This window comes from Trachypithecus francoisi, unplaced genomic scaffold, assembly GCF_009764315.1.
Source record: "Trachypithecus francoisi isolate TF-2019V2 unplaced genomic scaffold, Tfra_2.0 Lachesis_group7, whole genome shotgun sequence".
Taxonomy (NCBI): Eukaryota; Metazoa; Chordata; class Mammalia; order Primates; family Cercopithecidae; genus Trachypithecus; species Trachypithecus francoisi.
In genome coordinates this window covers 74,493,280-74,509,714 of record NW_022681472.1, presented here as the reverse complement: position 1 = coordinate 74,509,714, position 16,435 = coordinate 74,493,280, and the positions used below count along the sequence as shown (strand labels likewise).

Sequence of the window (16,435 nt, the reverse complement as noted above, 5' to 3'; positions counted from 1 at the left end):
CCATCAGAGTGAACAGGCAACCTACAGAATGGGAGAAAATTTTTGCAATCTGCTCATCTGACAAAGGGCTAATATCCAGAACCTACAAAGAACTCAAACAAATTTACAAGAAAAAAACAACCCCATCAAAAAGTGGGCAAAGGATATGAACAGACATTTCTCAAAAGAAGACATTCATACAGCCAACAGACACATGAAAAAATGCTCATCACTGGCCATCAGAGAAATGCAAATCAAAACCACAATGAGATACCATCTCACACCAGTTAGAATGGCAATCATTAAAAAGTCAGGAAACAACAGGTGCTGGAGAGGATGTGGAGAAATAGGAACACATTTACACTGTTGGTGGGATTGTAAACTAGTTCAACCATTATGGAAAACAGTATGGCGATTCCTCAAGGATCTAGAACTAGATGTACCATATGACCCAGCCATCCCACTACTGGGTATATACCCAAAGGATCATAAATCATGCTGCTATAAAGACACATGCACACGTATGTTTATTGCAGCAGTATTCACAATAGCAAAGACTTGGAATCACCCCAAATGTCCATCAGTGACAGACTGGATTAAGAAAATGTGGCACATATACACCATGGAATACTGTGCAGCCATAAAAAAGGATGAGTTTGCGTCCTTTGTAGGGACATGGATGCAGCTGGAAACCATCATTCTTAGCAAACTATCACAAGAACAGAAAACCAAACACCGCATGTTCTCACTCATAGGTGGGAACTGAACAATGAGATCACTTGGACTCGGAAAGGGGAACATCACACACCGGGGCCTATCACGGGGAAGGGGGGAGGGAGGAAGGGGGAGGGATTGCATTGGGAGTTATACCTGATGTAAATGACGAGTTGATGGGTGCTGACGAGTTGATGGGTGCAGCACACCAACATGGCACAAGTATACATATGTAACAAACTTGCACGTTATGCACATGTACCCTAGAACTTAAAGTATAATAATAATAATAATAATTTTTAAAAAAAGATTCTTAAATAAATAGGTTTATGTTTAATTGAAAATATTTGCCAGGGGCAGTTGTTTTTAAAGGTTTCACATATTAATTCACTAGTTTTTTCTTGAGCACTTTCTATTTGCCACTATGCTATGTTTTCTGTGTATTAACTAAGTATAATGGAAAGAGAGACATAGGAACAGATAAATTATAATATGAAAAGATAGTTGCTAAAGAGAACAAACTATTTGGGGAACCCAAAGAAAGGAGCCATGAACTATGTCTGGAATGCTAAAATGTTCATGGAGAGGTAGCATTTGAGCTAGCTCTTAATGAATGGAAAGGAGTTTTCCAGCAGGATAAATACATTTTTAGGTGGTAGAATTATATATATAAAAGCCTCATGTTCTGAAGGAGTGTTGAGAAAATAGTATTATCTGGAAAGATAGATTAGGATCTAAATGTGAAGGGCCTGGGGAGTTTAGGTTTTATGCTCTGGGCAATGAGGAACAGGTGTTGTTAGAACCAGGCTGACTTTGGTTAGCTGTGTGTGGTAGATTTTTCCACACTGAAAGAAATGATTTTCGTCTTCCAAAGGAATATGTATCAAAATTCAGAACATATGTGATCCTGCCTTTATAGCTTTAAGTAAGATACTGAATTACAGGCCAAAATGACAGTAATTTTAAAATACATTAAAAAATTAAAACCTAAGAATTGGAGATTTTTATTGGTGCTTCATATTTAATTTAAGACATAAATACTTTTGCTGGTCTTGCCTAATTGAGTTTTTTTTTAATATCTGAAGAAACAGATTTTCATTGAGGAGATAGTATCTTTGACTCTTTATCATTATGAAGGGAATTTTAACTGTTGCTTCCACATTGACCTTTAGTGTCTGGCATATTACTATAAGAATGACATGAAAACATGAATTGTTCAAGTCATTGAATGCTGTTTATTTACATCATAATTTTTAATGTTTGGAAATTTACAGCTACACTCAAGGGGGTAGAATGAGGGACAACTTGTAATTCGGTTTGATAGGATTTGCTAGGTTTCAGAGTAAGAAAATAAGCAGTTTTGATATTAACATCAAAAGGTTTCAAAGTTCTGTCCCACCATCTCTCTCTCCCTAATACCTTCCTTCTTAGGAATGGAAATGGTGGAAGAAAATTAAAACATACTGATTCATCTGCTTAGGAAATTATATATTATACACACACACACATAAATAGAAATGAATTTGCTGGGTTTTTTTATTGTAAGATGGACAGAACAGTCAGGATAGTAATACCCAGTGGAAGTTGTATTTCTGGCTTAACTGTGTACAAATTTCTAAGCATCAGTCGTCAATAAGGAGCACTGGGTTTATTCAGAAGTGTCCTGAAAACTGGCTTTCAAAGTGAGTTTTCTTCTTAGCATCTTTTTTAGTTGATCAGTTATTTGTTTGTTTGTTTGTTTGTTTGTTTTTGAGATGGAATCTCACTCTGTCACCCAGGCTGGAGTGCAGTGGTGCGATCTCGGCTCACTGCAAGCTCCGCCTCCCGGGTTCACGCCATTCTCATGCCTCAGCCTCCAAGTAGCTGGGACTACAGGCACCCACCACCACGTCCAGCTAATTTTTGTATTTTTAGTAGAGACTGAGTTTCACTGTGTTAACCAGGATGGTCTCGATCTCCTGACCTCGTGATCCTCCCGCCTCGGCCTAGTTCATCAGTTTTAATAGCAGTTACCTTAGAAAATGAAGAGATGATTTTTCGGTAGGATCAGATTTACTATTTTGGTGGTGTTTGACTCAAGGCACTTTCTGATTTGAACAGACAACATTAATACTGGGTTTCTTCTTGAATGTTGTTGTTCTGATTCAGATAAACAGGGTTGGTCTCAGAGTATAACTGCTAATGAAGACAGGATGAATAGCATTTTTCCTGGGGGGAGAGACTAGTGACTGTTATTTTGTTGTATGTGATCATTCGTTGCCATAAGTCATGGGGAGAAGGGAGGTAGCTGGAAGATTAAAGATGGGTCTACAACAGGCAGAAATCAGAGGCTGTTTCAGGGCCTCTCTCTAACGGGATTGATTGACTTGGAATCATCGAATTTTAGACCTGATGAGGGGGTCTTAAAGATCATCTGAGTGAACTACCCTGATCATCTCAGTTATAGCCCAGAGAGCTGACTTGCCCAAGGTCACAGAGCTAACAGGCAATTAATTAGAAGTGTTTTTCTCCCATTCTATCTCTCAACTTAATTGAAATATACTAACGTACTAACATGACAACCATCTTAAGATTTTATTCCGTGATTTTGAAATACAATGAGATTTTGGCTTTTATCTCTATTTTTTGCTCTCTCTCGTAATTTTAACAAAAGTACTGCTATTCATTTTTTAGCTCCCTTGTAGTCCCCAATTTTAATGTGTAAGTTCATTTTTAGAAGACAGAAAACACTATCAAGAACCTCCCTCAGGAACACAACAGTGGTGTCCATTCCTTTGTCCAAATTAGTAGAAGTCTAGCAAAACCAAAAAGCCCACATAGAAATAAAAAGTAACCAAAATCATATTTGAGGGCTTCAGTGCACTTAGCAGCCTTTACTGTGCTGCCTAATCATTCTTAAGCTGATGTTCAAAAACAAAATAAAAGCCCTAGCTCATCAAAATACACATACTCAATTTGTCTTTTAAAATTAACATATATATTTTTAAATGTTAAGGAATTCACAATTGAATGACTCATTTTGAGATCTTCGACAGCATATAAAAGTTCAGGCTGGTTTTTGCAGCACACATGATTAGGCAATATTGATCTTCAAGATTTAATTTTCTTCCAAACAGCAAATATACTCTAAACTGTTCTTTTTTTTTTTTTTTTAACTGATAAAATGGCTAAAATTCACTCCTTTTCTTGTTATACCCATGGATAGAGAGATACAGGGCCAGCTGCTCTGGATTGCTTACTCCTGGCATTTCTTCCCTTCCCTCAGAGGGTTGAGACCCTCTAGCCTTTGCTAATAGAAGCCCCCAGGAATCTGATAACCTCCTCTTTGTGGAACTTTTATATATGTAAAATGCTTTGAGGAGGAGAAATGAATGCCTACAGAATAATACTACCTCAAGCTATTGAAGTGTCCACATATGCATATTCCAGGAAGAGAAAATGGGTTTCCAATGTAAAATTCTTGCTTCTACTGTGTAATGTTTTTTCCATTACTTGGTTCTCTGTAGCTCTTGCCTCTCTCTTGCTTCTGCCAGTGTCATATGTCACGCAACAGCAAAACTGAAAATGTCTCAAGTAGGAATGATGAGAGCTATTTCACAACATTATAGCGTGCACAGTGGCAATACACTATCTAGTATGAAAGTGAATTTACAGGCCGGGCGCGGTGGCTCAAGCCTGTAATCCCAGCACTTTGGGAGGCCGAGACGGGCGGATCACGAGGTCAGGAGATCGAGACCATCCTGGCTAACACGGTGAAACCCCGTCTCTACTAAAAACACAAAAACTAGCCGGGCGAGGTGGCGGGCGCCTGTAGTCCCAGCTACTCGGGAGGCTGAGGCAGGAGAATGGCGTAAACCCGGGAGGCGGAGCTTGCAGTGAGCTGAGATCCGGCCACTGCACTCCAGTCCGGGCGACAGAGCAAGACTCCGCCTCACAAAAAAAAAGAAAGTGAATTTACAATTTTTCCTATTGCAGATTGGCATATAATTAATAGTTACCTGTTAGAGTAAATGTGATGAGAATTACTATTAGTTGATAATATATTTACTTATACTAATATTTGTTGTTGAAAACCACAAAGTTTAATATTTATGATAGCCAAATTTTTTCCTTTTTGTTTCTCCTTTTTAAATGTGGTACTCTTTTGAAACAACAGTTCTTGGTAAAAATTAGGTATTTATAGGGCCTTCCTTCCCCCTTCCATCTCTCCCTTCCTTTCTTTCCTTATTTTTTGAGACAAGGTCTCACTCTGTTGCCCAGGTTCGAGTGCAGTGGTGCAATCTTGGCTCACTGCAGCCTCCGCCTCCTGGGTTTAAGCTATTCTCCTGCCTCACCCACCCAGGTAACTGGGATTACATCATGCGCCACCACACTCAGCTAATTTTTGTGTTTTTTAGTAGAGAGAGGGCTTTGCCATGTTGCCCAGGCTTGTTTTTAACTTCTGAGCTCAAGCGATCTGCCCACTGTGGCCTCCCAGAGTGCTGGGATTACAGGCATGAGCCACCATGCCTGGCCAGGCTTATGTTTCTTCTCAAGAAGAATATCCACTTTTCTTCTGTTCACTTGTTCTATGCTCTTCAAGTCATTTAAAATTCTGACTAGAAAACATAGAGGTTGTGTAATCCTAGCTGACAAATTTCATCTTTTCAGTCTATTTGATGACAATATCTACTGGAGTGTTCTACTGGGGAGAAAAGGAAGGTGAGAAAACCCTGGTATCAATGTGCTATGATCTGTCATTGCTATGGGGTAAGGTATGACTTGAGACCAAAACTCCTATTTTGGAGATGAAAAAACTGAGACTCAGAGAAATGGAAAGAACTTGCCTCTAGTGTCTGAACTAGGAGAAACTGACCTTCTACCCAGGCAGTTATTTTCTAGTCAAGCCCACGTCTACTGCCCATTGTCATGCTTGTGGTTTGCTTATTTCTGTTACTTAAAAATCAGAAATAAGTTCTCACTACAGTAACACAAATATAAAGGTGTTTAGCAAAATATTTTCCTCCTCTTCAATAAGTCCAATAGTAGTTGTATGGTTTCTTACTATATGTAAAACTTGGAAGTAGTAAGTTCTAGAGATCAGAAAATTTGTTTCCATGATAGGGAATGCAAAGGCTCGTGGAGGCTGTCTTCCTAACAGGCTGTTAATGAAGAGAATCAGACAAGATGAACAGAGAAGGAGTGAATGCGGGATAATTACTGAGGAGAAAGAATAAAAAGGAAGATTTAAGGCTATAAAAAATACAATTTTTGGAATGTTAGATTTTTGGTTCATGTCTAGTATTCATTTTGTAAGATGAAAGGTGTGATAAAGATTTTTCCAGTTATAAAGTTCCTTTTGTTGTACAGGTTCTGGGACAGTTAAAATGTATGAATCAATGTGCATGTTGACTTAATTCTTTATTACGTACTTTTTAGGTACTTCACATGACTGGAGGTTACGGTGTGGTGCTGTGGACTTGTACTTCACACTTTTTGGCCTCAGTAGACCTTCCTGTTTACCCTTGCCAGAGCTTGGGTTGGTTCTTAATCTAAAGGAGAAAAAAGCTGTCTTGAATCCTACCATAATTCCAGAGGCAGTAGCCGTGAACCAAGAAGCTGCAAATAATCCAAGCAGTCACCCACAGCTAGTTGGATTTCAGAATCCTGTAAGAATCACGTGTATTACAGAAGATGTCATTTCATTATATAGAGCCATCTAGAGAAGAGAACTGTTTCCTGTGAACTAGTGAATTTTATAGCCACTAACACAGTTTCTTGTGTCCTTTTAAAACATGCTGGCTGACATTTGATTAGCACTGTGCAAATTATAAAATGCTACTGGCAACTATAAAACTGCACATAACAAATGATGTGCTCCTGGTCCCTTTACTCCTATTGTGATAATCTAATGATTTTTTTTATACTTGAGCATAGAATTTCTTCTCTGAGTAGCAAAAGATAGAAATGAATATTTAACCTTTTTTTTTTTTTTTTTTTTTTTGAGACAGAGTTCCATTCTTGTTCCCCAGGCTAGAGTGCAATGGCTCAATCTCAGCTCACTGCGACCTCTGCCTCCTGGGTTCAAGCAATTCTCCTGCCTTAGCCTCCTGAGTAGCTGGGATTATGGGTGATTGCCATCATGCCTGGCTAAGTTTTTGTATTTTTAGAAGAGACGGAGTTTCACCATGTTGGCCAGGCTGGTCTCAAACACCTGACTTCAGGTGATCCACCCACCTTGGCCTCCCAAAGTGCTAGGATTACAGGCGTGAGCCACCACACCCAGCTGAATATTTAACCTATTACATATTAACCCATCTTGTCCCATATGTGTTAATGGCAAGCCATGTGAAAACAGGGGCCTTGTCTTTTTAAAATTGTTGCTCTGTGTAATATCTAGCACAGTTCTAAACATATGATAAATGCCTGGCAAATGCTTGTTGAATGAAATAAAGAATGAATGAATGAATGACTAGGTAAAGTAATAATCTGCTGATTTGGGAGGAGACTGTGTGTTACATTTTAAAACGTTTTATATATATATATATACACACACACACATATATACACACACACACATATATATGTTTGTTTGCCTTTAGAGAAGCTTTTATTTCTGCCTTTGTATTATAAAATTACCATTTTGTAGAAAGACTTGTAAGATACATATTAATCATTTTATTGTAATTTAAAGAAATTTTTCCTGAAATTTTTTTTACTGATGACAAAATGTCTCCAAGCTTCATTTTTCACCAATATTTAGACCAGATTACTTGCCTGGCAGTTCCCTACTGGTGTTTTGACACTTTAAATTGCAGATTCTCTCTATGCTAATTAGTAATAGTTCATGTTAAATTTGCTTACTCACCTAAATTTTCTGAAGTATCATCATACTTATTTGTTGTCAATTTAAAATATGTCCTAGAGTTTGGGTTATGAAGAAGTAAGACAAATACTTACATAGAAAAAAAAAGTCTCATTAAAGAGCTCTTTCAGATCTACATATTTATCAACCTGTGAAAATGGATATATTTATAATTCTTGCTCATATATGTTAATTTATCCACATTCACACTGCAGATTAAGAGGAGAAAATGCATCAAAGGACATGTTCTTTGGGGAAAGCTCTGAAAGTTCACTTAAGCACCTCCTTTCTCCCCCTAAAAAAGACCAGCAGACAAGAAAAGATTACATTTATTTTAAGCCCATTGCTGGTAATTTCTAGCCACTGGGCATGCTCTAATCTGCATGGTTGCTATAGCTATTAATTTTCAGCTGTAATATGAGCTACTCGTCTTCAGAAATCTAATTTTGATCTTGAATATTGCCGCAGGAAGATGATCACCTTGCCAAGGAAGCATCATGTAATATATCAGCTCATCAGCAGGGAGTGAAGAGGAAGTCTGATACACCACTGGGGTCCCCACTAGAACCTGGTCAAATACTGGAGAAGAATGAGGATAGCAGTAAAGTCAAACTCAAAATCAGAGTAAGAAATACAGGTTAAACCTGTATTAACAGTGTAGGATATTCACCTTCTTGTAAATCTTTTTGAATACTTGCAGTGGTTTTTCCTTAGCAGGAACACATGCGACAGACTGCATTATAAAACTCAGATGTCCTTCTGAGACATTCAAACCAAATATTTAACTTATATTATCGCATAATTCTTCTCTATTTGGGGGAGGAACTATGTGTGCACGTTTCACCACAACTCATGACTTTTTCCCACAAAATAGGAGTAGATTTTAGTTGCTATTACATTTCCAGTAATTTCTAATTGGAGGCTGGACCACATAATCTTTTCTTTCTCTTAATATCTTTGAAGAAAGAAACTACTTTTTATTTTAAGATTATATGGGGGTATATCCTATGGCCTCTCTGCTACTTTTCCTAAGAGCTAAGAACCAAACATAACATGATGTAATGGTTCTTTTATTCCTCTGTTTTATGTGTATGTGTGTGTGTTTTAGTTTTCAAGTTCTCAAGATGAGGAGGAGATTGATATGGATACTGTTCATGATAGCCAGGCCTTCATTTCCCATCATTTAAACATGCTTGAAAGACCATCAACTCCAGGTAAGATTAGTATTCTGCAATCATTGAAGAGATGGAGACGTTGATACCAGTTTTTTAATGTGTGTTACTTTATTTTCAAATGAACAACTATAAAGTTTAAAATTAGCCAGCTTAAAATATTAAATTGTACCAGGTTATAACATAAATTGGCAAAATAACAAATAGAAAAAGTGCTTCTTTTGGCTGTTTTATTTTGGTCTTTTTTAAGTATTTGTTTGTATAAAATCCATCATTCAGATTCTTTCTAGTAGCTCTGATTTCTTTTCTGTGTGTGTATGTTGTAGACTTGACTTCATGTAACCATAGTTACATTAATCTTTTTTTAACTGCAGTTAATGCTGCTTGTAGCACAACTTTCTCTTTTTGCCTGCCTATCTCATATAATATTATGTCAGTCATTTTCATAGGTCATTCAAAAAGCATTATGTTTTCTTTTGAAAATACTACCTAAGGGCTGGGCATGGTGGCTCACGCCTGTAATCCCAGCACTTTGGGAGGCCGAGGCGGGTGGATCACGAGGTCAGGAGTTCAGGACCAGCCTGGCCAAGATGGTGAAACCCCGTCTCTACTAAAAATACAAAAAAATTAGCCGGGCATGGTGGCATGCGCCTGTAATCCCAGCTACTCCGGAGGCTGAGGCAGAGAATTGCTTAAACCTGGAGGGGCAGAGGTTACAGTGAGTCGAGATCGCGCCACTGCATTCCAGCCTGGGTGACAGAGTAAGACTCTGTCTCAAAAAAAAAAAAAAAAAAAAAAAAGAAAATGCTACCTAAGACAACATAGAGTCAATAAACTAAAATTGACCTTGTCATTTCCTTGTTGAAAGGCGTTAGGTTGTTTTTCATTTTCATATATTGTAGGTAATTCTGCACCTTATCTTTTTGTTAAATTATGTTTCTTGGATAAATTCCCCAAAATGTATTATTAGTGAAAAGATTAATATTAGCTATATTGTGAGATACATGTCTTTAGATTTTCATAGCTCTTGATACGTATTGCCATGTTTTTTGAGAGATTATACCAGTTTATATCATAAGCTTTTTCTAATTTTTAATGAATAAAAGCCTTTGATAAAAGTTATGACATACAGTAATAAAACAAATATCTGCATACATGCCACCCAAGTTAACATGTACACTATATATCATGCATGGATGTTTCCTGTATGCTTCATCCCTGGTCCTGTTCTGCCTTTCCACTACAAGTAACTACTATATCGCATTTTCTTTTTTTTCCCCCCTTAATTTCATTCTGTTGCTTTTCTTTATAGTGTTCCACATAGGTATGCGATCCTGTATGTTTAGTTGCACTTGTTTTTTGAATTTTTTAAGAAATGGTATAACATGACTTGCTTTTTTTTTTTTTTTTTTTTTTTTTTGAGATAGAGTCTCGCTCTGCCGTCAGGGCTGGAGTGCAGTGGCCGGATCTCAGCTCACTTCAGCTCACTGCAAGCTCCGCCTCCCGGGTTCACGCCATTCTCCTGCCTCAGCCTCCCGAGTAGCTGGGACTACAGGCGCCCGCCACCACGCCCGGGCTAGTTTTTTGTATTTTTTAGTAGAGATGGGGTTTCACCGTGTTAGCCAGGATAGTCTCGATCTCCTGACCTCGTGATCCGCCCGTCTCGGCCTCCCAAAGTGCTGGGATAACAGGCTTGAGCCACCGCGCCTGGCCAGACTTGCTTTTTTTTTTACTCGGCATTATGTTTCTAAAATTCTTATTGGTATATAAATTGTAATTCATTAATTTTCTTTATGATCATTATCTGTCATAGCACTTGTCATCAGTGTAATAATTCAGAACTTTTAGAGTAACTGTAAAATAACTCATGTTTACTGTTTTTGTTTTTTGGGGGTTTTTTTGTTTTTTTTTTTTTTTAAGATGGAGTCTCACTCTGTCGCCCAGGCTGGAGTGCAGTAGTGCGGTCTCTGCTGACTGCAGCCTTTGCCTCCTGGGTTCAAGTGATTCTCTTGCCTCAGCCTCCCAAGTAGCTGGGACTACAGGCGCGCGCCACTGTGCCTGGCTAATTTTTGTGTTTTTAGTAGAGACAGGCTTTTGCCATATTGGCCAGGCTGGACTCAAACTCCTGACCTCAAGTGATTTTCCTGCTTTGGCCTCCCGAAGTGTGGGGATTATAGGCGTGAGCCACCATGCCCTTCCAGGTTTACTTTTTAATGCATTTCTTTTATTATGGGTATGACTGTTTGTCTCTTTTTTTCTGGGTAATGTTTCTGTTTTTTTGTTTGGAAATCCTTTTCATTGCCCATGGTTGTTGTATTTTAGGATGTTTACATATGAATGAGATTTTTTTTCTCTTTTATTTTTAACATGTTACATTTGTGCTAAAGACCTTATTACTCCTGTTGCTTTGCTTTTTATTTGGCTTTTTGTTTTAATTTTATTTATGAGACCTAAATTATTTTTTCATTATCTAGTAATCTAAGATGAGCTACTAGAATTTGAGAACTTGCTGCAGGTAGGACATGAATCTAAGATACATTTGAAGACTGATAGGTCATGAATTCTTTGGGTTTTACAGTTGAAGCTTAACAGTTATTTTATCTATTCTGTCCAATTAAGTAGACAAGTAGAGAGATGCTAAGTGACTTGCCCTGGATGACATACCCAGGTAGTGGCCAACTAAGGGCTAAATCTTAGGACAAGTGAAGGAATTAAGACATAAAGAGATAAAATACCTTACTCAGAATGTATTTCTGATTTTTTTGATAAGTTTGGGATCAAAACCTCAATCTCCAGATTCCACTACAGTGCTGGTCACAGTACGCAATTAGACCATTTTCTGTTTTAAATGTCTTCTGTAGTCCCTAACTATCTTGGATCTATTTGTTGAGTAAATTTTGTAATGGTATTTGTTACCAAAATTTGAGGGGCTGGGCAAACTACTCTATACAGAGTTTCACATAAATAATAAAAAATATGAAATGGTTCCTGCCCCAGAATACAGGGATTAATTTATATGTTCAGGAAGTCATTCAAGCTTATTGCCTCTCTTGAATGCTTATTCTACTCAGACTTAAGCTTACAGGAACCATGACAAAGGATTAAATTAAATGAGATTTTTAGTAGTTTTAAAATAGTTTTTTTTTTTTTTTTTCTTCTAAAGACACAGAGTTGCACTCTGTGGCCCAGGCTAGATTGCAGTGACATGATCATAGCTCACTCCAACCTCGAACTCCTGGGCTCAATACATCCTCCCACCTCAGCCCCTCAAGTAACTAGGACCACAGTTACATGCCACCATACCTGGCTGCTTTTATTTATTTATTTTTTGTAGTAGAGATGTGGTCTCACTGTGATGGCTAGGCTGGTCTTGAACTCCTGGCCTCAAGCCATCCTCCCTCCTCAGCCTCCCAAAGCATTGGGATTAAAGGTGTGAGCCACTCCACCCAGCTAGTATCCTTTCAACTGTTAGAATTTTACTGTGGATGAACTGTTTCTGTCTTTAAGGCTAGTTTATAAAAACCTGTCAGCCTTTTTTTTCTTTTGGGAAACAAAGAAATAAATCCCTCTTTTTTCTCATTTGGCATTTTAGGGCTCTCGAAATATCGGCCAGCTAGCTCCCGATCTGCTTTAATACCGCAGCACTCAACAGGCTGTGACAGCACACCCACCACAAAACCCCAGTGGAGTTTGGAACTTGCACGGAAGGGAACAGGTAAAAATAATTAATCAGAATTAATATTATTTTGTTGAAGAACAAATCTATAAATGTAATAAAGTTACTTCATCAACTTTAAAAAACCCTTTAAAATTATAGATCTTAGGATTTGGCTTTTTTTGTAATACATTGAGCCTATATTATCTAACTTTAAAGACTATTTTAAAATAGACTTTTCTTTTTCAAAAGTAATGTATTCCTATTATAGAAAACTTGGAAATAACAGAAAATTAAGTGAGAAAAAAAAATATCCCCCATAGGCCATTTAAAGATAATTTAAAAGATAATGCCATTTAATTATAATGAACATTTTGCTCTTTCTTTGCCATGCTTTTTCTAAGAATATTATGACAAATGCCAACTTCAATAGAAACCATTTAATTTGTACCTTTATAAAAAAGATATAAAGGCATGAAATAAAAAATCAACCACTTATCCCCCACTCATATAATTGGTGATTCATTCATGAAGACTTGATGCTATATTCCCTTATATCATTTCACAGTAATTGGGCTTAAGTTTGTGAAATGTAATTTAATTCAGATGTGTTTGTTACCTATTCTGTTTCACATTGTTTTCTGCTTATTCTGTTTCATCACTTACAAAGAGAGGATTATAATCCAAATGAAGTGCAAACATCTGATGCTGATGAACTACCGTGAAACAAAGGTTCAGTCCTCAAAATCTGAAGGAACAGGGAGTGAAAAAACGAGATACATAAACAAAATCATTTTTAAAGAATAGTTTTTCCAGAAGTAGACAGACTTTACAGTCTGTGAACTTCTGATTATATTCCAGTTGATGGATTTTGCTTATATAAATTATGTTTTTATCTAATATTTTAAAGAGTGCCGTTTATTGCTTTGAGGAGCTTATGAATCAACTGTTATTAATAGGGGACTTCAGGCAAAAGCAGCACGTTAAACTGTTTTGATGTTGAAACTCCCCAGACTGTTGATTACTTACCATTCTTTGTGTGTTCTATGCATTTATTGGAATAGATTCACCCAAAATATGTTTCAGAAGGAAATCAGCTGGGGACTTTTGCCCTTACTTTAATGAGTGAATTTTGATATTTCTTGGCCCTTCCAGAATTTTTGTATTCTTTTGGTTTTGGTATAATTTTACTTTGTTATCATTATGCTTATTGAAATTTTACTAGATGTAAAGAATTTTCTACATTTTTAAAAATTATAAAGCTTAGAGAATTTCAAACTCCTTGACACAGTTTGAGGATGATGCTTCTGCTTACCTTTAAAAGAAAAAATTCTCTCTGAATTTCCAAGAGTCTAATCAATTTCTGTTCCAAAAACAGAATACGTTTGGTTTTTCTTAGCAGTGTGGCACATTAACCTATGTAGAAGCAAATCTGAACACTTTTTTTGTGCCCACCAGTGTGCCTTTTTATCATTGTTCCTTATTGCTTTTAAAAATACATTTTCACTTTTTTTCAGGTCTTTCTTTATAGGCGTTTAGTTCTCATGGCATCATATGGGAAGACTGGGGAGAAAGAAGCACAGCCCTAATGGTGGGGAATAGGAACGCATGAACATTTTAATTTTGGCTGCTGTTAGTGTAGGGTCCTTTCTTGGCATGAGGCAAAACTATATACCAGTTAGATGGACTGATCTAGTAATCTTAACTTTGAATATATTCTTTAATGTGACTGTAATTTCCTTTAAATGTGTTTTTGCTATTCAGTACTCTGAGGCCAATGAGCAAGTCTTAAAATTCAACAGTGATATTATAAGAATGTAGAAAACCTTCATTTTACAAATAACAGTGTTTTGAAGGTTTATTTGTAAATATATTTATTTTGGAATTTTGAATGCGGTTTTTCTATAGGTAATTTTTTCTTTTCTTTCTTTATTTTTTTTTTTTTTTTTGAGACAATATCGCTCTATCACCTAGGCTGGAATGCAGTGATGCGATCTTGGCTCACTGCAACCTCTGCCTTCTGGGTTCAAGTGATTCTCATGCCTCAGCTTCCTGAGTAGCTGGGATTACAGGCGTGCATCACCACACCCGGCTAATGTTTTTTTTTCTTTTTTAGTAGAGACAGAATTTCACTATATTGGCTAGGCTAGTTTCAAACTACTGGTCTCAAGTGATCACCAGCCTCAGCCTCCCAAAGTGCTAGGATCGCAGGCGTGAGCTACGATCCCAGGCCTGGCAACATTGTATTTGTTAAGTAACTTTCCCAAACTAGCCGGACAAAAACCTTACAACTCCTACCATACATCAAGAATACAAATATCAGAGGCCGGGCGCGGTGGCTCAAGCCTGTTATCCCAGCACTTTGGGAGGCCGAGACGGGTGGATCACGAGGTCAGGAGATCGAGACCATCCTGGCTAACACGGTGAAACCCCGTCTCTACTAAAAAATACAAAAAACTAGCCCTAGCCGGGCGAGGTGGCGGGCGCCTGTAGTCCCAGCTACTCGGGAGGCTGAGGCAGGAGAATGGTGTGAACCCAGGAGGCAGAGCTTGCCGTGAGTTGAGATCCGGCCACTGCACTCCAGCCTGGGCGACAGAGTGAGACTCTGTCTCAAAAAAAAGAATACAAATATCAAACCTAGCCCTTGTGTGTATTGATGTTTCTGTGAGAAGATTCGCTCAGAGCTCCAACTTTTGGGATATGGGAAGCACAACTTTAGCCTAACCTAAGTCAAGTCAAATGACAGTGAAAAAGGAATTTCTTCTCTTCCTGCCTCCCAGCAGAAGCTGAAGATCTCTTACCATGGCAGCCACCTTTCTTGGGGTTGAGAGTTGCCCTTTCTTGGAGCTGAGAGTTGTGGGTTTAGGAGGGAGACAGCACTGGTGAGGGAAGCTGTGACCTCTCTTCAGTCTCTAGGGATTCTAAATTAGAGGTCACAAATGAGGTTTTTTGGCCCATATCCAGTTCATCAAGCTGAGGCATCTTCCTGTAAGTCTCACAAAAGTTTTTTAACCAGATAACTAAAAATAAAGAGGTTACACAGAAAAATATGGATTTCCTTTTACTCTGATGGAGACATTCGGGAAACAAAGAAAAAAGAAATTCTGGATTTATAGCTTTTCTTGAAAAAGAGTGAGAGGCCCTTTTAGTAAGGCATGTGATCTCTTATGCTGCATCTAGTAGTCTGTTTACTCATTTATACTGTTCCTCAGGCAAAGGCTTTTGAGTTTCCAGCCTCTGCTTTTTATTTTATTTTATTTCATTTCATTTTATTTATTTTATTTTATTATTTTATTCATGAGTTGAGATGAAATCCTAGATGGCCCCCTTAGAGCCAAGGAGCCAGATGATAATTGAGAACTGGAATGTGTTACAGACCTTGTCTAGGAGGGATAGAAAAAGAATGTGTGTTTAAAGAAGAGACGGAAACTGTTTAAGTAGAGAACATGTTATGGTTTACTTTTCAACCTTGCTTCCCCAGTTTTCCCTTTCCTTGCATTTGATAGTAGAATAGGGCAGGATCATATGTGGGTATTAGATGAAGCCATTGGGATGAGAAGGGAGAAATGGCAAGAGTATTTTCCTTCATTACTTTATTATTTATTTTCCTTTTCCTGAGGTAAGGAAGGGGATACAGAGAAATGGCCATTATGGTTCCCATGGTTTTAGGGATGAACATACAATATTCTCTCCCTTCTCACCACAGCAGCTCCCTGTCTACTACTGCAGAGCCTGAGGTGACTGGACTGTCTCCCAGGATGCTGTAGGGATTGCAGTGCTGGAGAGGAGAGGCCAGGCAAGGGGAACAAGGAGCAAGGGAATTCCCTAGTGGTTTTTGTGGGAAAGAAGCAGAGAGTTTCTGCAGCTGCCTCGCTAGGGCTGCAGTATTATGTAATGCCTTCTTGCATAAGTCAGAAAAACACAATTCTGGTAAATTTTTTAATTTAAAAAAAAAACAACAACAACTTTTTTACAGCTTGAGAGCTTGCCCTAGAGGTCTTTCTTTTGAAACTAATATGGAAAACAGACTTTGATTTTTTTATCCTTAAATTATAATGATATAACTCCACA

General features: G+C 37.8%; 1 protein-coding gene across 4 annotated transcripts in view; it reads left to right on the top strand.

Moving 5' to 3' along the window:
* TAF2 (TATA-box binding protein associated factor 2) overlaps window positions 1-16,435 on the top strand; it is a 109,715-nt gene that overhangs the window by 85,153 nt on the left and 8,127 nt on the right. For 3 of the 4 annotated variants that reach the window (XM_033203714.1, XM_033203718.1, XM_033203717.1), the window contains 4 exons: window positions 6,112-6,341; window positions 8,006-8,161; window positions 8,646-8,751; window positions 12,302-12,424. In XM_033203714.1, coding sequence (XP_033059605.1) covers window positions 6,112-6,341; window positions 8,006-8,161; window positions 8,646-8,751; window positions 12,302-12,424 — 615 coding nt within the window. The remainder of the gene's footprint in view (window positions 1-6,111; window positions 6,342-8,005; window positions 8,162-8,645; window positions 8,752-12,301; window positions 12,425-16,435) is intronic. The other variant, XM_033203716.1, reaches the window with a different exon arrangement.